This window comes from Coregonus clupeaformis, chromosome 12 (assembly GCF_020615455.1).
Source record: "Coregonus clupeaformis isolate EN_2021a chromosome 12, ASM2061545v1, whole genome shotgun sequence".
Classification (NCBI taxonomy): Eukaryota; Metazoa; Chordata; class Actinopteri; order Salmoniformes; family Salmonidae; genus Coregonus; species Coregonus clupeaformis.
The window spans coordinates 1,106,136-1,127,030 of NC_059203.1; the positions used below are offsets into that span (position 1 = coordinate 1,106,136).

Here is a 20,895-nt window from a genome sequence, read left to right on the forward strand (position 1 = left end):
CTCTCTCTGATCATGTAACTCAGTTCCCCATTGAACTGGGTTCCACCCACAGTACCTGTTCTCTGTGTCCGGGGGGCACTGCTTCCTGGTCACCTGGCACATTTTCAGGGGGATGGTCCTGGCCTCCTTCAGCTCAGCAGGTGGGGCGTCTGCGCCTTTCTGTGGCGTGGCATGGGGGGAGTCCCAGGGTGCACCGGGGGAGGTGTTTTTAAAAAAGGCTGACATCTCCTTGATGTATTTCACTGAAAGAGGAAAAAGAGACTAGGAGGAGTTGTCACATATCCCTGGATTCATATTGTCACATATCCCTGGATTCATATTGTCACATTTCCCTGGATTCATATTGTCACATTTCCCTGGATTCATATTGTCACATTTCCCTGGATTCATATTGTCACATATCCCTGGATTCATATTGTCACATATCCCTGGATTCATATTGTCACATTTCCCTGGATTCATATTGTCACATATCCCTGGATTCATATTGTCACATATCTCTGGATTCATATTGTCACATATCTCTGGATTCATATTGTCACATATCCCTGGATTCATATTGTCACATTTCCCTGGATCCATATTGTCACATATCCCTGGATTCATATTGTCACATATCCCTGGATTCATATTGTCACATTTCCCTGGATTCATTTTGTCAAATATCCCTGGATTCATATTGTCACATATCCCTGGATTCATATTATCACATATCCCTGGATTCATATTATCACATATCCCTGGATTCATATTGTCACATATCCCTGGATTCATATTGTCACATATCCCTGGATTTTATATTGTCACATATCCCTGGATTCATATTATCACATATCCCTGGATTCATATTGTCACATATCCCTGGATTCATATTGTCATATACAGTGGGGGAAAAAGTATTTAGTCAGCCACCAATTGTGCAAGTTCTCCCACTTAAAAAGATGAGAGAGGCCTGTAATTTTCATCATAGGTACACGTCAACTATGACAGACAAAATGAGAAAAAAAAATCCTGAAAATCACATTGTAGGATTATTAATGAATTTATTAGCAAATTATGGTGGAAAATAAGTATTTGGTCAATAACAAAAGTTTCTCAATACTTTGTTATATACCCTTTGTTGGCAATGACACAGGTCAAACGTTTTCTGTAAGTCTTCACAAGGTTTTCACACACTGTTGCTGGTATTTTGGCCCATTCCTCCATGCAGATCCCATTCCTCCATGCAGTGATGTTTTGGGGCTGTCGCTGGGCAACACGGACTTTCAACTCCCTCCAAAGATTTTCTATGGGGTTGAGATCTGGAGACTGGCTAGGCTACTCCAGGACCTTGAAATGCTTCTTACGAAGCCACTCCTTCGTTGCCTGGGCGGTGTGTTTGGGATCATTTTCATGCTGAAAGACCCAGCCGCGTTTCATCTTCAATGCCCTTGCTGATGGAAGGAGGTTTTCACTCAAAATCTCACGATACATGGCCCCATTCATTCTTTCCTTTACACGGATCAGTCGTCCTGGTCCCTTTGCAGAAAAACAGCCCCAAAGCATGATGTTTCCACACTCATGCTTCACAGTAGGTATGGTGTTCTTTGGATGCAACTCAGCATTCTTCGTCCTCCAAACACGACGAGTTGAGTTTTTACCAAAAAGTTATATTTTGGTTTCATCTGACCATATGACATTCTCCCAATCCTCTTCTGGATTATCCAAATGCACTCTAGCAAACTTCAGACGGGCCTGGACATGTACTGGCTTAAGCAGGGGGACACGTCTGGCACTGCAGGATTTGAGTCCCTGGCGGCGTAGTGTGTTACTGATGGTAGGCTTTGTTACTTTGGTCCCAGCTCTCTGCAGGTCATTCACTAGGTCCCCCCATGTGGTTCTGGGATTTTTGCTCCGGATCATTTTGACCCCACGGGGTGAGATCTTGCGTGGAGCCCCAGATCGAGGGAGATTATCAGTGGTCTTGTATGTCTTCCATTTCCTAATAATTGCTCCCACAGTTGATTTCTTCAAACCAAGCTGCTTACCTATTGCAGATTCAGTCTTCCCAGCCTGGTGCAGGTCTACAATTTTGTTTCTGGTGTCCTTTGACAGCTCTTTGGTCTTGGCCATAGTGGAGTTTGGAGTGTGACTGTTTGAGGTTGTGGACAGGTGTCTTTTATACTGATAACAAGTTCAAACAGGTGCCATTAGTACAGGTAACGAGTGGAGGACAGATGAGCCTCTTAAAGAAGAAGTTACAGGTCTGTGAGAGCCAGACATCTTGCTTGTTTGTAGGTGACCAAATACTTATTTTCCACCATAATTTGCAAATAAATTCATAAAAAATCCTACAATGTGATTTTCTGGAGAAAAAAATTCTCAATTTGTCTGTCATAGTTGACGTGTACCTATGATGAAAATTACAGGCCTCTCTCATCTTTTTAAGTGGGAGAACTTGCACAATTGGTGGCTGACTAAATACTTTTTTCCCCCACTGTATATCATTTAAACCGAGCAGGACAAATGGAAAAGGGAGGCCATCGCTGAATAGCTTGGCCCTGTACAGAGTGAAAATATGACTAAGCTCGACTCAACCAGAGGCAAAAGATGTTTAAGAGAATCCAAATGTTGCCATGAATACCAGTGGCGGGCACATTCATAGCAGGGCTAAAATTAGCTGAGACTGTACTGTTATTACTTTAGCTTATCTGGCAGGCCACAGAAGTAGTTGTGTGTGTGTGTGTGTGTGTGTGTGTGTGTGTGTGTGTGTGTGTGGAGTTTCTTTACTCTAATTGCAGAATCCCCCGCTAAGCTTTTCTTTGGGACACTTTACATTGAATCCGCAAATCCCGTCTATGCATTTCCTACCCAATTCAGTTCGACATTGTTCACTTAACTCGGGGCGTTTTTTTAAAGGGCTCGCTAAATCACCTAATGGGCCAAAAAAGACAGCAGTCGCCACTTAAATTGCAGAAAAACTTTAAAAAGATGGGGTAAACGAAACCATATCTTCCAAATCCCCCTTTGGCGTTATTATTGGGGCAGATGCTATTATCATCAGGGGAGATATGGCAGTAAACCATGGGGGTAGACTACCATAGTCAGTCAGCATGGTAGCAGTCATTATTTTCGCGGCCTGACTTGGCAAACACAACTCTCTGTTGCCAAGTCAAAGACAACAATGCTCTGTGGCTGAGCCCCCTGCTTCCTTGTTGCCGTGGGAGCGGCTGGAATTCCGTTTCATTGTGATATTTGAAGCATGCTGTCTGCCCTATTAGCCAGAGGAATGTCCCTTTATCTCCCGCACAAAATGTCCCTGGCAGACAAAACACCATAATACAGTCCCTAATACAGACAAGTACTATACCAGACACACAGTACTATACCAGACACACAGTCCTATACCAGACACACAGTACTATACAAGACACACAGTACTATACAAGACACACAGTACTATACCAGACACAGTACTATACCAGACACAGAGTACTATACAAGACACACAGTACTATACCAGACACACAGTACTATACCAGACACAGCACTATACCACAGACAGTACTATACCAGACACACAGTACTATACCATACACAGTACTATACCAGACACAGTACTATACCAAACACACAGTACTATACCAGACACAGTCCTATACCAGACACACAGTACTACACCAGACACAGTACTATACCAGACACAGTACTATACCAGACACAGTACTATACCAGACACAGTCCTATACCAGACACAGTACTATACCAGACACAGTACTATACCAGACACAGTATTATACCAGACACAGTACTATACCACACACAGTACTATACCAGACACAGTACTATACCAGACACAGTACTATACCAGACACAGTATTATACCACACAGTACTATACCACACACAGTACTATATCAGACACAGTACTATACCAGACACAGTACTATACCAAACACAGTACTATACCAGACACACAGTACTATACCAGACACACAGTACTATATTAGTTCTATTTTCTATGTGGTTGTGTGTGTAAACAATGTGTCATAGTTGCAGTCAAGACACAATTTGGGGTTATTATCACAGAGAGACTTCCATTGAGACCAAAAAGATCATCAAGGACATCAACCACCCGAGCCACAGCCTGTTCACCCCGCTATCATCCAGAAGGCGAGGTCAGTACAGGTGTATCAAAGCTGGGACCGAGAGACTGAAAAACAGCTTCTATCTCAAGGCCATCAGACTGTTAAATAGCCGTCACTTTAATAATGTTTACATACTGCTTTACTCATCTCATACGTATATACTGTATTCTATTCTACTGTATTTTAGTCAATGCCACTCCGACATTGCTCGTCCTAATATTTATATATTTCTTAATTCCATTCTTTTACTTTTAGATTTGTGTATTGTTGTGAATTGTTAGATACTACTGCACTGTTGGAGCTAGGAACACAAGCATGTCGCTACACCCGCAATAACATCTGCTAAATATGTGTATGTGACCAATACATTTTGATTTGATTTGATTGTTCCAGCTAAAGTGTTTTTCATCTCCTTATTAACATGTGATGTGGTGTGTGTGTGTGTATTCCTCAACTTAATGGGGGCCAGGCCTGTAATGTGGGTCCGATTATGTGGACTGACTCACTTGGCTAGAGTGGGTAAGGAAGTTAGGTATTCCCACCACCGGAAATTATTTAGATTCAAGTGGGATAGGCCAATCATCCACACAGTCCATCTCATTATAATCATGGACAAGAGCCATAGTGATAGGAGGGTCACAGAGGCTGTGTCCCAAATGGCATCCGATTCCTTATGTAGTGCACTACTTTTGACCAGGACTCATAGGGGTATGTTGTAGGGAATAGGGTGCCATTTGGGACGCAGTCAGGGAGTGAATCATACTTCCTAACTAATTCAGATATACGACATAACTTAAAAACTTGATTGCTTTGCATAAAATGTCAAGAGAGGTAATTATATAAATGTTCACCAAAGTAGGGAAAGTTAACTGAATTCAGCAGAGGACAAAATGAAGCTCTGGACCGGGTTCCACTTAATTTCTCACTTTTCGATAAGAATCTGGCGATTCTGTCAGCCTTCCACTTTCCATTGTAAAAGGCATTCTTTTTTTTTTTACCACAGATAAAATATCTATCTTTGCCTATTGCAAGTGGCCATTGCAAGGAGTAAGTTCCCGGCAAAGCAATTCAATTGTCAATTTTAGTCAATTTCTTATTCAGAACTAGACACTGCTCTTTGCAGACAAAGGTGATGTCAAAGGTAATGTAAGTACTATCAATCTATGTAAACCAACCCTGGTGCAAGAGGTGGTTCTTGTTGCGCCCATAGCAGGTTGTTGTGGCGACATGGCTACAGCTATGGACCTACTTACACTACATTACTTTGACGACACAAACTAGGTCCAGGAAAGATACAGTACTTGTGTAGTGTAACGAGACAGATCTAGATTCAAAACTCTCTTTAAGCTCTGAGTGGTACAGTGTAAAGGCAACGGCTGCAAGAATTGTCCCTGCAAGGATTACCTTAAAGGGATACTGCAAGATTTCCACATTTTAAACATTTTTCTACTTACCCAGAGTCACATGAACTCATTTTTATGTCTCTGCGTGCAGTTTGGAGATAATTGAAGTTAGCATATCGTTAGCTTAGCGCAATTGCTGGAAGTCTCCAGGTACAGTAGCCAGCTCCTCTCAAACGCAGGGAAATAGACCTTCTAACTACTCCAAAGCCTTCTAACTACAGTAGCCAGCTGTGACAATGTGACAGCGTGAGGAAGTTGATAGAATGTCATTGTTTATGATTATCAGTCAAATTAATGAATTTATAAAATTTTGATTACTATGTATAACTTTGCAAGACTATAAATTACCAACCACCCAGCTTTGGAGTAGTTAGAGGGTCTATTTCCCTGCGTTTGAGAGGAACTGGCTACTGTACCTGGAGACTTCCAGCAATTGCGCTAAGCTAAAGATATGCTAACTTAAATTATCTACAACCTGCACGCAGAGACATAAAAATGGTATCCATGAGTTCATCTGACTCTGGGTAAGTAGAAAGATTTAGAAATAGATTTAGAAATCTCGCAGCATCTCTTTAACTACCTTAATACCAGTAGACAGCATTGAAAACTAAAGGCTTTTAAATATCCACACATTTGTGAATCATTGCATTAATCAAGTGTGCAACACTATGTGCAGTATGTTTTAGATTAGAAGCTCCTGTGAAGTTTGAATTGCTAACCTTTCTGTCTATAAACCTGTTTGTCTATAAACTATAGGTATTTACGGTATGTTAATAGCTGAACTCACACATGAAGCAGGAATGTGGCTTTGGCCACACCACATCCAAGGTAGTGTAAACAGAAAAGTTGCACATCTGATGTTGAAGAGAGATAGATCTCACTAGACATATTTTACTAATGAGGGGGCTTTGCCTAGTTGGGAGGGGGGTTCAGGGGTGCTGGAAGAGAAAGGGTCAGGGGGAGTTGTGATTTACTTGAAACATTTTCTTTGGTGGTACTAATCCACCCATGAGCCTGACCAGAATGTGCACACAGGCCAGAACGTCTTTGGGAATAGGACGCACACATTTTCCTCCGGGCCGGTGGTTCAGTCCATGGAAAACACAACCTGTAGTTGAAAGCCCGAGCCATCCCAATCCCAATAAGGTTTTGGAGATAGTTGTTGTCAGTGGCACAACATTAGTAATAATAATAAATAATAATATGCCATTTAGCAGACGCTTTTATCCAAAGCGACTTACAGTCATGCGTGCATACATTTTTTGTGTATGGGTGGTCCCGGGGATCGAACCCACTACCTTGGCGTTACAAGCGCCGTGCTCTACCAGCTGAGCTACAGAGTAGAATTAGCAATGTATTCCTACTAATTATTTTCATAAGAATTACTTTACCTCTCTGAAGCAGGTTAAGGTTTGGAGAAAGAACACAGTTTCATGTTTTAGCTTTGTTTTTGGTGTTTTATTCTGGGGGAAAAGGTGGTGCAAAGTGCAAATGCTTTAGTAAATCTGTGTGTGTCTCATTCAGCATTGACTTCAACATTTCAACTTTAGCCAACTCTTGGCCGTTATGTTGTCATGCAACAGCACAAAAGTGTGACTGAAGCCAAAACAGACTCCAAACTAAGCCTCTGCTACATATGGCCTATATGAATAGATGCTCATTACAAAATTACATTCTGGTGTATACTGTAAGTGGATCAAAGCTGTGTTGCCCAAGACAGCTAATACTTTGCGTAACAGTCTCAGAGAAAATAGACAAATTACAATTTCATTAATGGACTGAGTTGAAATGGCATTGACCATCACCTTGCAAATAGCAAGCAAGCAACCAACCAGCCAAAGATCAGACTAAAAGGTGGCTAAGAGAACAGTCTGTATCACTTTACAGTAAAGTAAGTCACGTGGGGCAAATACATTATGAAGAGACGACTCGAGACTCGAGACCTGCTAATAGAAGACTTGAAGTTGGCGCTAAATGGAATGTGGTGCAAATATAGAGCCAGCTTTAAGGTAGAGGTTTATTTTGAAAGTGATAATTATATTGTCATGGATGTTTTAATAAGGCGATAGATACATGCCCTTTGGCACTTCGCTCATCGTCGTAGCCATTACATTTTTCTACGCTGAGGAACGTGTTGAGTCACTTAATATTCATTTGAAATACGGTGGGGGAGAAACATACATAGAAACTGAAATGTAATGTCATGTCATTTTTTCTTTGATATAACTGCCTTAATGTTGCTGGACCCAGGAAGAGTTGCTGGAATGGGGATCCTTATTAAATACAAAAAAGACAATACACTGGAAGCGTAACTTTCGGCCAGCGAGAGAGCGCGAGCCACATTATCAAGTGTACTCGGCGTGAGCTGAGTGTCTAAATCTTGAAAATTGAACCATAGTAGTGAAAGAAATGAATAGGAGCATCTCACGGTCTGCAAGGCCAACTGACATTGTCCACTGGCCTTTTAAGTTCAGAAAAAGTTCACCAAGTTTGAATCAAACAGAGCGTTCTATAAAAGAGCATCTGGTTTCAATCCAATTTGCGACAGATTTCCGTGTGAATATTCTAAAAATCTGCGTAAAACAACATGCACATTTTCCCACGAGATGTTTTTCCATCAAACAGACTTATTGCGGAAAAAAAGGCTATGTGTGATGATGTAGTGCACATAAAATAACTTTTGCCGTTAAATTCCCATGTACTGAATGAAAAATACAAGTTAAATGAGTTTCCATTGCATTTTCAACTCTACTGATGGTTTTGTCACAAAAACTGTTAGATTATATATAGCAAATGTGCCCACTCTGGTCTTGGCACGTGCGCTCTAGCCAACAGCTGGCAGATACAGTGTGGGTAGGCTAGTCTACATGATGAGATTATTATGGATAAGAGCGATATTATTTGTATTTGTCAAATGGCAGCCAAGCATCAATCATCATGTCACCAGTATAAGACCCTCAATATTTATTGGAAAGGAGCATCAAGCTCATCACCTTGCACTTCCACCACCCTGTGAAGTTCATCCTAATAAACTGCATGCTTTCCCGAGTCGTAGTGGGAGGACCACACAACATATCGCGTGACTCTGAGTTTAGGATACTTCGATATGATGGTTATTATATCAATATTTGTACATAAAGGCGTTTCCACCGCCATTTCTCGCATAATACATTTTACAGACACAAAAAGATCCCACCCATGTCGAACGAACAAATTGTCTGTCGGCATTTATAAAGTTGTACCAGCATTTCCTGTTTCCATCAGCCCGGTCCTGACTTTTTTCATGCCTCATGTATTTCATCCTCATGAAATGGTTGGATGGAAATGTGGTTTGTGTGGTCATAAGTTGTTTTATGTGTACGCAGTTGAAAGACAGCTGGACATTTCACCTCTGTTCACCTATTAACAGCTTGGGAGCTACTATGCGTAGGTGGTCTGGACCGTCGGATCTACAGAGCACCATCATAGGGCTTGTTCAGCGAAAAAAGCATGGTTATGCCTCAAAGGTTAGTGGTTAGCTCCAATGAATTCGTGGGGGGTAATACTGTAACTGGCTCATCCGCTATTTTGTTGGCACCATGTTTGGTTACTTTGATGTGGACCACTGAGATAGTGTCACCGAGTTTCACAAGCCAATTTATTTTGATTGACAGGCTAACCAGAAAACCTCTGACATAACAACCTCCATTCCCTTTCAGTCGGACACTCGTTATAACATACTATGGGGAGTCATTGACCAATCCTATTCACCTGAAGCAAACTGAAATCACGCACAACAGGCCAATGGGTGCCGAGCCAGCCCTCGGTAGCCCTGCTTTCCTGGCTATAATACCGGGGCTTGCATCCATTTCCTAAATTCTTCGCTCTTCAGCTCGCCTGAAGGAAGAACGTATCACGCAATTTACAAACTTTTCAAGCACACGAAGGCTGCGAGATTCGGCTCCAACTTAGGTGTCTCTTAGTGGGGACAGAGAAGTCATCCACTTACTTTAGCTGTTGTGAGTTTTGGGTCTTTGTATCGGTTTTTGTGTTTGCTAAACGCGAACTACTTTCTGCTCTACTTGTGTAGCTAATGCTTCCTTGCTTGAGTAAGATGGCCAGTGGTAAGAGTACGTAAAAAAATTATAACCAGACGAGTTTGAACCTCCGACCGTGCCATAGGGCATGTGGTTTCACAATGAAAATTAAAGATCCTTACGAGTGCTGTCCTGTTGCCTGGGGTGGAAACACACTCAGGAGGCCTTGGCTCTGACCAGTTAGTGTGACCATTGTCTCCGGCTGGGTTCAACTTCCATTGGGAGTCGCGCTGACTTTGTGAGGAAGATTGGTGGTCGGAGTTGATAGGGATGTCATTCCAGCCATGTGAGACTCATTCCAGTTTCCCTGGCAGTGTTCAATGTCCAGATTCCGGGGATGATATACTATACCTGATTGGCTCTGGAGGGTTTTCAGAGTGTGAATCGGATGACATCAGCCAGGGGCAGCCTGAAGCCCCGGCTTTGGATTTGGCAGGGGAGATTGATCCATTGGTGGTGAATGCATCTTTGATGGCGTTTTCTTCCCCCACAGCGGAGTTCCTCCAGGTTTGGGGGAAGATATTTACCTTCTGTCCCTGCAGCGGTGAAGCGTCGCTTACCCTTGTTTAAAGGTTTTGCTGATGATTGGCGAGTTACTTAGCTACTGTGGCAGGGAACAGTAGTTAAATCATAACTGTACTTTCCCTTTCAATCGGTCACTCGGTATAACATACTAGTGCTCCCAAGTGGCTCGGTCAATGGGGGTAAGTTACTGGTTGCCAAGGTCCCCGAACCCGGTGTGGGCTGGGTATCAGAACGCACAGTTCCTTCCCCACGTTCAGACACACGGTTGTCAAGATTGGTGGATATGAAAGCAAGCATGACAAAAAAATGGTGGTGCTCTACCTGTTCAGGAGATAATGGACTGTATGTGAGACTGGCTGAGTGCTCTGTCCAGTGACGCGCATGCGCAGTTGACGAAGACGGAGATGAGGGGGTACGGTCAGGAGTTCGCTGTGCGTCCTCCTCCTTTTCGTGGCGTCATTACGTAAATGGTCCCCGGGGTCCTAGCGCCTGTCTTGAAAGAGGAGATTTCCTCTCTCCTTCAAAAGCAGGCTATTTGGATGGTCCCCGTCTCAGAAGTACAGAGCGGTTGGTACAGCCAGTACTTCTTATTTCCCAAGAGCAATGGAACGTTGCATCCCATCCTGGACTAGCATGTTTTAAACAAGCACCTCCGGGTTACTATTGCAGTCGGTGCGTTCCAGCGATTGGTACATGTCCATAGATCTGAAAGATGCATCTTTTCATGTGCTATACATCCTCCCCATCTCCCTATCGCCCCGCACCTTGTCTATCGTAGTGGAGGTGGCTTTGGCGCCGGTGCAGTGCCAGGGGATCAGAGTACTCACCTATCTGGACGATTGGCTGGTCATAGCTCCACACTGCCACGCTGGTTTCCCAGATTCAATCTCTGGGGTTCAAAGTGAATCACAAGAAAAGTTACAGTATTTGACTCCAGCTCACTGCATTCAGTTTCTGGGTCTCGTTCTGAACTCGGTTCTGAATCATGTGCTTTCTCCCAACAGAGGAGGGTCGCATTCTGGCTCTGTCTGGCACGGTTTCAGTTGGGGCACTCTGTGCCTTTTCACTTGTGCCTGTGGTTATTGGGTCTGATGGCCTCTATGATAGCTGTGGTGCCTCTGGGACTTCTGTTGATGCATCTGTTTCAGCGCTGGCTGATTGCAACGTGTCTGGACGCATCTCGCCACTGTCATCGGTTGCTCAAGGTATCCCCGTCATGCCTAAGGGTATTGACTCCTTGGAGAGACCCGCGACTGCTGTTGCAGGGGGTTCTCATGGGCCAGGTAGTGTCCTGCAGGGTGATCACGACACACACGCTGCATATCAATTACCTAGAGCTACTGACTATTTTGCAGATCTACTTTCCAGGGGGGTCCTATCTCTAGACTGCACCCCTCGGTGGTGGCCCAGATATGGGAGCGGTTCAGCATGGCTGAGGTAGATCTTACACATCGCGAGAAAATGCGCTTTGGCGTATCAGTGACCTCGGACCCATCTGGACAAGAGGAATACCTATGTAAGAATGCTGTTCATTGACTATAGCTCGGGCATTCAACACCATAGTACACTCCAAGCTCAACATTAAGCTTGAGGCCCTGGGTCTGAACCCCGCCCTGTGCAACTGGGTCCTGGACTTCCTGACGGGCCGCCCCCAGGTGGTGAAGGTAGGAAACAACATCTCCACTTCGCTGATCCTCAACACTGGGGCCCCACAAGGGTGCGTGCTCAGCCCCCTCCTGTACTCCCTGTTCACCAATGACTGTGTGGCCAAGCACGCCTCCAACTCAATCATCAAGTTTGCAGACGACACAACAGTAGTAGGCTTGATTACCAACAATGACGAGACCGCCTACAGGGAGGAGGTGAGGGCTCTGGGAGTGTGGTGCCAGGAAAATAACCTCTCACTCAACATCAACAAAACAAAGGAGATGACCGTGGACTTCAGGAAACAGCAGAGGGTGCACCCCCCTATCCACATTGACGGGACCGCAGTGGAGAAGGTGGAAAGCTTCAAGTTCCTTAGCGTACACATCACCGACAAACTGAAATGGTCCACCCACGCACACAGTGTGGTGAAGAAAGCACAACAGAGCCTCTTCAACCACAGGAGGCTGAAGAAATTGGGCTTAGCACCTAAAACCCTCACACACTTTTACAGAAGCACAATTGAGAGCATCCTGTTGGGCTGTATCACCGCCTGGTACGGCAACTGCACCGCCCGCAACCGCAGGGCTCTCCAGAGGGTGGTGCGGTCTGCCAAACGCATTTCCGCTTGCGCCCTCTACGAAAGGGTTGTATACATATAAGTGGCATGCATTTGAGGGTTGGTGGCAGGTTGAAGGAGTTTCTCCTTTTCAGAGCTCTTTGGTGGACATTTTGATGTTCTTGCAAGAGCTTTTGGAGTACTGGTTTTCTTTTTCCACATTTCAGCGTGTTATGTTGGGATTGACGGCTCTACCCCAGGGTCTGAACTATGTCTAAGCCTATGGCACCTACCTGGGACCTGGAGTTGGTCCTGGACAATCTGTTTGAGCCTCCGTTTGAACCATTGGAGTCTGTGGACCTGAAGGTCCTTTCCTACAAGACTGCCCTGCTCATGGCCTTGGTGTCCACCAAGCATGTTGAGGATCTACACACGCTATTAGTACACCCTTCCTGTTTGGAGTTCGTGCCTGGCGATTCCAAAGTAAAGTTACGTCCTAATGCAGTTTGCTCCCAGGTTCTGGCTTTCGAGCTTTCCCTTTCTCACCTCCTCCATTTGCTTCCAGCGAACAACAGAGGTTGCATGGCCTGTGTCCGATGCATGCTTTACGCAAGTATATGGATAGGAACAAGGATGTCCGCGTTTGTGACCAGCTTTTTGACTGTTTCGCTAATCCAGCTGGGGGTAGGGCACTTTCTAAGCAGCGTCTTTCACATTTGGATTGTGGAGGCTATCTCCCTGGTGTATGACAGCAAAGGACAAGGGTTGCCTTATCCGGGTTACCACAGTTTCCCTGAGGGTTTGAGCCTTGGGCTGCCATGGTTCGTCAATGAGTTGGAGCGCGAGTGCGCATTATCAAGTCACAGCAGGTGCCCTGTTGTTTTGGACTTGCAGTTCCTTGTGGGATTCCTGCCGTTCCAGACTCCTTAGGTCTCTGTGTGCGCCTTTTTGGAACCAGTAGGGTCTATGGACTTGGGCTGCCGTGGTCGATGTTAGGCAGAATTTTTCCGGGTTACCACAGTTCTCTGTGGGTTTGAGCCTTTACCAAGTCACTACAGATGTTCTGTTGTTTTGGATTTGTGATTCCTTACCTCGCAAGGTAAGTATTGTTCTTGGAACCGTGGGTTCTATGGATTTGGGCTGCAGTGGCAGCGTGTCAGTGTGCATAGCCAAGTTGCAGCAGGTTCTGTTTCCCTATATGGGGCTCTGACAGTTCAGTCCTCATGAGGCTCTGACAGTTCAGCCTTCTCGGGTAACTATTAGGGAAAAAGGTGGCTTCTGTAACCCTTTTTGGAGTCGATGGAACCTGTGTGTGATTGGGCTGCTGTGGGCCTCCTAGTTTGGTACTCTCGGCTTGGGGCGTGATTGTCTGTCCCATAGAATGTTATACTTAGTGACTGACTGAAAGGGAACGTACAGATTTGATATAACTACCGTTCCCTGAAGGAGGGTATGTTTTTCATTGACAGGGACTGGGAAACTGGTCAGAATTGAAGGAATGATGGATGGCTCTAAATACAGGAAATTCTTGAGGGAAACCTGTTTCAGTCTTCCAGAGATTTGAGACTGGGACGGAGGTTCACCTTCCAGCAGGACAATGACCCTAAGCATACTGCTAAAGCAACACGCGAGTGGTTTAAGGGGAAACATTTAAATTTATTGGAATGGCCTAGTCAAAGCCCAGACCTCAATCCAATTGAGAATCTGTGGTATGATTTAAAGATTGCTGTACACCAGCGGATCCCATCCAACTTGAAGGAGCTGGAGCAGTTTTGCGTTGAAGAATAGGCAAAAATCCCAGTGGCTAGATGTGCCAAGCTTATAGAGACATACCCCAAGAGACTTGCAGCTGTAATTGCAAAAGGTGGCTCTACAAAGTATTGACTTTGGGGGGGGGGGGTGAATAGTTATGCACGCTTAAGTTTTCAGTTTTTTTGTCTTATTTCTTGTTTGTTTCACAAAAAAAAATATTTAGCATCTTCAAAGTGATAGCCATGTTGTGTAAATCAAATGATACAAACCCCCATAAAATCCATTTTAATTCCAGGTTGTAAGGCAACAAAATAGAGAAAGAAAATTAAAGAAAATGAGTAGGTGTGTCCAAACTTTTGACTGGCCTGTACGTTTCGTAATGTTTAGATTGTTATGAATGCACTGATATAAGTGGACACACATGGCATTTGGGTAACAAAAAAATAAACAATTATATCGGAGTTGTGCCTGTTGTTCACACGCATATCTGCCCTCTCCTTGGCTAGAATGGTCATACCTGATCTCGCTTCCTCCCGCCTGCCTTCCTTCCATCTTTGAGGACATTTATTTCCATTGTTAGAGCGGTCACACAACTATCTTGCCAATATAATAGAACATCTTTGGCATTGCTTACCAGGGAGCTTGATGATTCTCTGGTTAACATTTCATTTGATATTATTAACCCTTTAGAAACCGCTCTGAAGAGGGTTTTAGCAACTCTCAACCAAATTAATGTCTATGTATTCTTGCTGTTGAACCAGCCAGTCACTAAGCTTACAGTAAAGCTACAAGCCTTGCTAAGTTGCTAGGCTAACATGTAACCAAGGCTAGCCCTGCTGCATGAGAGCTTTAGGGTCAGGTTAGCTCCGGCTGCTACCTCACACATTGCTGACTGGGAAAAAGGCTGCGTGGGCACAAAACTGGCACCCAACTGCCAATTAATCAAATTGCGCTGCCTCACTGGCAACCTAAAAAGGGAGAAAAATAAGTAGGAATGCTGCATGTGCCAAGACACAGAGGCTCAATTACTTTAGGAAAAAAAGAAATATAACAAGCCTGTAAACGTCTGCAGCTCATGTCCTAAGCCCTGGGGAGTTACAGCTTTTCCTATTTTGGCCATGGGAAAGAACAGGAATGGTGGGATGAGAGGAATTACCACGGATCCTACAGTACTTCCCGGTTTCCCAGCCTTTCCCAATTCCAAGGCCTGCACTCTTTTGTTTGGCCGATCTCCAGATAAGCAGGGAAGGCTGGGATTGGGATATGCAGGGAAGGGGGAGGGAGATGTAGACGTAGTTGCTCGCCATCACCTGTCGCTTCAGCGACAGATGTCTGGCTGCGGCTCCAGCCGGAGAACTCTGGGAAGAACATGGAGAACCAGGGGGCACATTATTCGTTGGACCAAACACACTCGGCCAGGACATATTAGCATCATTGTCATGACAAGGAACCACGGAGCCAATACTTATCACAAGCAGAAATGAACGCCTTTAATATCCAATTCCGGCTCAGACATTCCTGAGTACTGACACATGTTCATGACAGTGCCTTCAGAAAGTATTCCCACCCCTTGACTTTGTCCACATTTTATTGTGTTATAGCCTGAATTTAAAATGGATTACATTTAGATGTTTTTGTCATTGGCCTACACACAATACCCCATAATGTCAAAGTGGAATTATGTTTTTTGATTTTTTTTTTTACAAATGAATTACAAACGAAAAGCTGAAATGTTTTGAGTCAATAAGTATTCAACCCCTTTGATATGGCAAGCCTAAATACGTTTAGGAGTAAAAATGTGCTTAACAAGTCACACAATTATTTGCATGGACTCACTCTGTGTTTAACATGATTTTTGAATGACTACCTCATCTCTGTACCCCACATATACAATTATCTGTAAGGTCCCTCAGTCGAGCAGTGAATTTGAAACACAGATTCAACCACAAAGACCAGGGAGGTTTTCCAATGCCTTGCAAAGAAGGGCTCCTATTGGTAGATGGGTAAAAAATAAAACAAGCAGACATTGAATATTCCTTTGAGCATGGTGAAGTTATTAATTACACTTTGGATGGTGTATCAATACACCAAGTCACTACAAAGATACAGGCGTACTTCCTAACTCAGTTGCCGGAGAGGAAGGAATCTGCTCAGGGATTTCACCATGAGGCCAACGGTGACTTTAAAACAGTTACAGAGGTGAATGGCCGCGATAGGAGAAAACTGAGGATGGATCAAGAACATTGTAATTACTCCACAATACTAACCTAATTGACAGAGTGAAAAGAAGGAAGCCTGTACAGAATAAAAATATTACAAAACATGCATCCTGTTTGCAACAAGGCACTAAAGTAATACTGCTAAAAATGTGGCAAAGAAATGAACTGTATGTCCTGAAAAAAAAGTGTTATGTTTGGGGCAAATCCAATACAACACATTACTGAGTACCACTCCTCATATTTTCAAGCATGGTGGTGGCTGCATCATGTTATGGGTATGCTTGTAATCGTCAAGGACGAGGGTGTTTTTCAGAATAAAAAATAAACAGAATGGAGCTAAGCACAGGCAAAACCCTAGAGGAAAACCTGGTTCAGTCTGCTTTCCACCAGAAACTGGGAGATGGATTCACCTTTCAGCAGGACAATAACCTGCTGTAGCTCAATGTGGTCCTCTGTAGCTCAATTGGTAGAGCATGGCGCTTGTAACGCCAGGGTAGTGGGTTCGATCACCGGGACCACCCATACGTAAAAATGTATGCACACATGACTGTAAGTCGCTTTGGATAAAAGCGTCTGCTAAATGGCATATTATTATTATTATTATTAACCTAAAACACAAGGCCAAATCTACACTGGAGTTGCTTACCAAGAAGACAGTGAATGTTCCTGAGTGGCCGAGTTACAGTTTTGACGTAAATCTACTTGAAAATCTATGGCAAGACCTGAAAATGGTTGTCTAGCAATGATCAACAACCTGTTTGACAGAGCTTGAATAATTTAAAAGAATGATGGGCAAATGTTGCACAATCCAGGTGTGGAAAGTGCATAGAGACTTACCCAAAAAGTCTCACAGCTGTAATCGCTGCCAAATGTGCTTCCACAAAGTATTTACTCAGGGGTGTGAATACTTATGTAAATAAGATATTTCTGTATTCAACTTTTTATAAATTTGCTAACATTTCTATAAACATGTTTTCACTTTGTCATTATGGGGTATTGTGTGTAGATGGATGAGAGAAAAATATACTGAATCCATTTTGAAATCAGTCTGTAAGACAACAAAATGTGGAATAAGTCAAAGCTGTAACGTAACAAAATTTGGAATAAGTCAAGGGGTATGCACTGTGCCTTCGGAAAGTATTCAGACCCCTTGACTTTTTCCACATTTTGTTACGTTACAGCCTTATTGTAAAATGGATTAAATAAATACAAATCCTCAGCAATCTACACACAATACCCCATAATGACAAAGCGAAAACAGGTTTTTAGACATTTTTGCTAATTTATAAAAAAATTAAAACAGAAATACCTTATTTACATAAGTATTCAGACCCTTTGCTAGGAGACTCAAAATTGAGCTCAGGTGCATACTATCTCCATTGATCATCCTTGAGATGTTTCTACAACTTGATTGGAGTAAATTCAATTTATTGGACATGATTTGGAAAGGCACACACCTGTCTATATAAGGTCCCACAGTTGACAGTGCATGTCAGAGCCAAAACCAAGCCATGAGGGAGGAAGGAATTGTCCGTAGAGCTCTGAGACAGGATTGTGTGGAGGCACAGATTTGGGGAAGGGTACCAAAAAATATCTGCAGCATTGAAGGTCCCTGAGAACACAGTGGCCTCCATCATTCTTAAATGGAAGAAGTTTGGAACCACCAAGACTCTTCCTAGAGCTGGCCGCCCGGCCAAACTGAGCAATCGGGGGAGAAGGGTCTTGGTCAGGGAGGTGACCAAGAACCCGATGGTCACTCTGACAAAGCTCTAGAGTTCCTCTGTGGAGATGGGGGAACCTTCCAGAAGGACAACCATCTCTGCAGCACTCCACCAATCAGGCCTTTATGGTAGAGTGGCCAGACGGAAGCCACTCCTCAGTAAAAGGCACATGACAGCCCGCTTGGAGTTTGCCAAAAGGCACCTAAAGACTCTCAGACCATGAGAAAGATATTCCCTGGTCTGATGAAACCAAGATTGAACTCTTTGGCCTGAATGCCAAGCGTCACATCTGGAGGAAACCTGGCACTATCCCTACAGTGAAGCATGGTGGAGGCATCATCATGCTGTGAGGATATTTTTCAGCGGCAGAGACTGGGAGACTAGTCAGGATTAAGGCAAAGATTAACAGAGCAAAGTACAGAGAGATCCTTAATGAAAACCTGCTCCAGAGCGCTCAGGACCTCAGGCTGGGGCGAAGGTTCACCTTCCAACAGGACAACGATCCTAAGCACACAGCCAAGAAAACGCAGGAATGGCTTCGGGACAAGTCTCTGAATGTCCTTGAGTGGCCCAGCCAGAGCCCGGACTTGAACCCGATCGAACATCTCTGGAGAGACCTGAAAATAGCTGTGCAGCAACGCTTCCCATCCAACCTGACAGAGCTTGAGAGGATCTGCAGAAAAGAATGGGAGAAACTCCCCAAATACAGGTGTGCCAAGCTTGTAGCGTCATACCCAAGAAGACTCGAGGCTGTAATCGCTGCCAAAGGTGCTTCAACAAAGTACTGAGTAAAGGGTCTGAATACTTATGTAAATGTGATATTTCAGTTTTCATTTTCATTTTTAATTAACAAAAAATTCTAAAAACCTGTTTTTACTTTGTCATTGTGGAGTATTGTCAAATCAAATCAAATCACATTTAATTGTCACATACACGTGTTTAGCAGATGTTATTGTGGGTGTAGCGAAATGCTTGTTCTTCTAGCTCCGACAGTGCAGTAATATCTAACAAGTAATATCTAACAATTTCAACAACATATACCCAATACACAAATCTAGTAAGGAATGGAATTTAAGAATATATACATATATGGACAAGCAATGACAGAGCGGCATGGACTAAGATACAGTAGAATATTATAGAATAGAATACAGTATATACATATGAGATGAGTAGTGCAAGATATGTAAACGTTATTAAAGTGACTAGTGTTCCATTTCTTAAAGTGGCCAGTGATTTCAATAGGCAGCAGCAGCCTCTAATGTGTGTAGATTGGTGAGGAAAAAAACAATTTAATACATTTTAGAATAAGGTTGTAATCTAACAAAATGTGGAAAAAGTCAAAGGGTCTGAATACTTTCCGAAGGCACTGTATATGTTCAATTGTATAGACTTTTTACGGCACAGAAAAAGTTGAAGTCAGGAACTGATCACTTGTAGAAAACCATATACATAAAGAGGTTGCTTAACTCACAAAGAGGAGAAATACAGCTGTAAGTTTGATCTTGGAATGATGCACTTCAATTTGATGTTCATCAATAGTCATAATGCATCTACTGTAACTTTAACAAGCAACAAGAGGTCGACATGCTTACTCATGCACCACAACCAGAACATGATTTGAAACATGTAGGAACCTGTAAAAGGCTAGTCCAATTAGAAATGATCATTTTTGGTTTCCATTTCAAAACGATTAGCTACAGTGTTCGCTACTGAACATTACCCTGATTGTCTCGGAAGTGTTCATTCAACACTAAGACCATGGCAAGTTGGCTCAAGCAATACGATTCTGGCAACCAGGCTAGAGTCTGGCAACCAGGCTAGAGTCTGGCAACCAGGCTAGAGTCTGGCAACTAGGCTAGAGTCTGGCAACCAGGCTAGAGTCTGGCAACCAGGCTAGAGTCTGGCAACCAGGCTAGAGTCTGGCAACCAGGCTAGAGTCTGGCAACTAGGCTAGAGTCTGGCAACCAGGCTAGAGTCTGGCAACTAGGCTAGAGTCTGGCAACCAGGCTAGAGTCTGGCAACTAGGCTAGAGTCTGGCAACCAGGCTAGAGTCTGGCAACCAGGCTAGAGTCTGGCAACCAGGCTAGAGTCTGGCAACTAGGCTAGAGTCTGGCAACCAGGCTAGAGTCTGGCAACCAGGCTAGAGTCTGGCAACCAGGCTAGAGTCTGGCAACCAGGCTAGAGTCTGGCAACTAGGCGAGAGTCTGGCAACCAGGCTAGAGTCTGGCAACTAGGCTAGAGTCTGGCAACCAGGCTAGAGTCTGGCAACCAGGCTAGAGTCTGGCAACCAGGCTAGAGTCTGGCAACCAGGCTAGAGTCTGGCAACTAGGCTAGAGTCTGGCAACCAGGCTAGAGTCTGGCAACCAGGCTAGAGTCTGGCAACCAGGCTAGAGTCTGGCAACCAGGCTAGAGTCTGGCAACCAGGCTACAACGTAACTACTCTAAACCCTGCTGTATCAGTGCACTATAGAGCCCTTGGTAATAATAGAATAATGAAGCTCTGTGTGCAGACTGGCTGGGCCGCTCTGTCAGTCGTTACCAGTGTTCCTCGTTAAATGGCTTGGCAATGGGCACCAGCACATTTCACCCACGGATTTACTGCCGTTGGCCAGAGACTGGTCCAGTAAAATTCAACCGAAAGTTAGCCTGACACTAAGCAAATATCCTTGCTTGTAGTTGAGGAACGGTGCTGCGATTGCCGCACTTTCTCACACTGTCTCTCGCTACAATGTAATCTTCCCCATCTGTTGGACTCTACTGAATACATGTAGGCTACATCTAAGGCTACGTCCCACATGGCACTCTATTGCCTACATAGGGCACTACCTTTGACCAGAACAGGGTACAATTAGGGAGGCAGCCCTATT

At 44.0% G+C, this 20,895-nt stretch overlaps 1 protein-coding gene across 1 annotated transcript in view; it reads right to left on the reverse strand.

The window, feature by feature from the left end:
- Nucleotides 1-20,895, reverse strand: part of LOC121577990 (alpha-1-syntrophin) — a 66,639-nt gene that overhangs the window by 21,054 nt on the left and 24,690 nt on the right. The window contains exon 3 of the mRNA XM_041892023.2: nucleotides 56-242. Within this exon, the coding sequence (XP_041747957.1) occupies nucleotides 56-242 (187 nt within the window). The remainder of the gene's footprint in view (nucleotides 1-55; nucleotides 243-20,895) is intronic.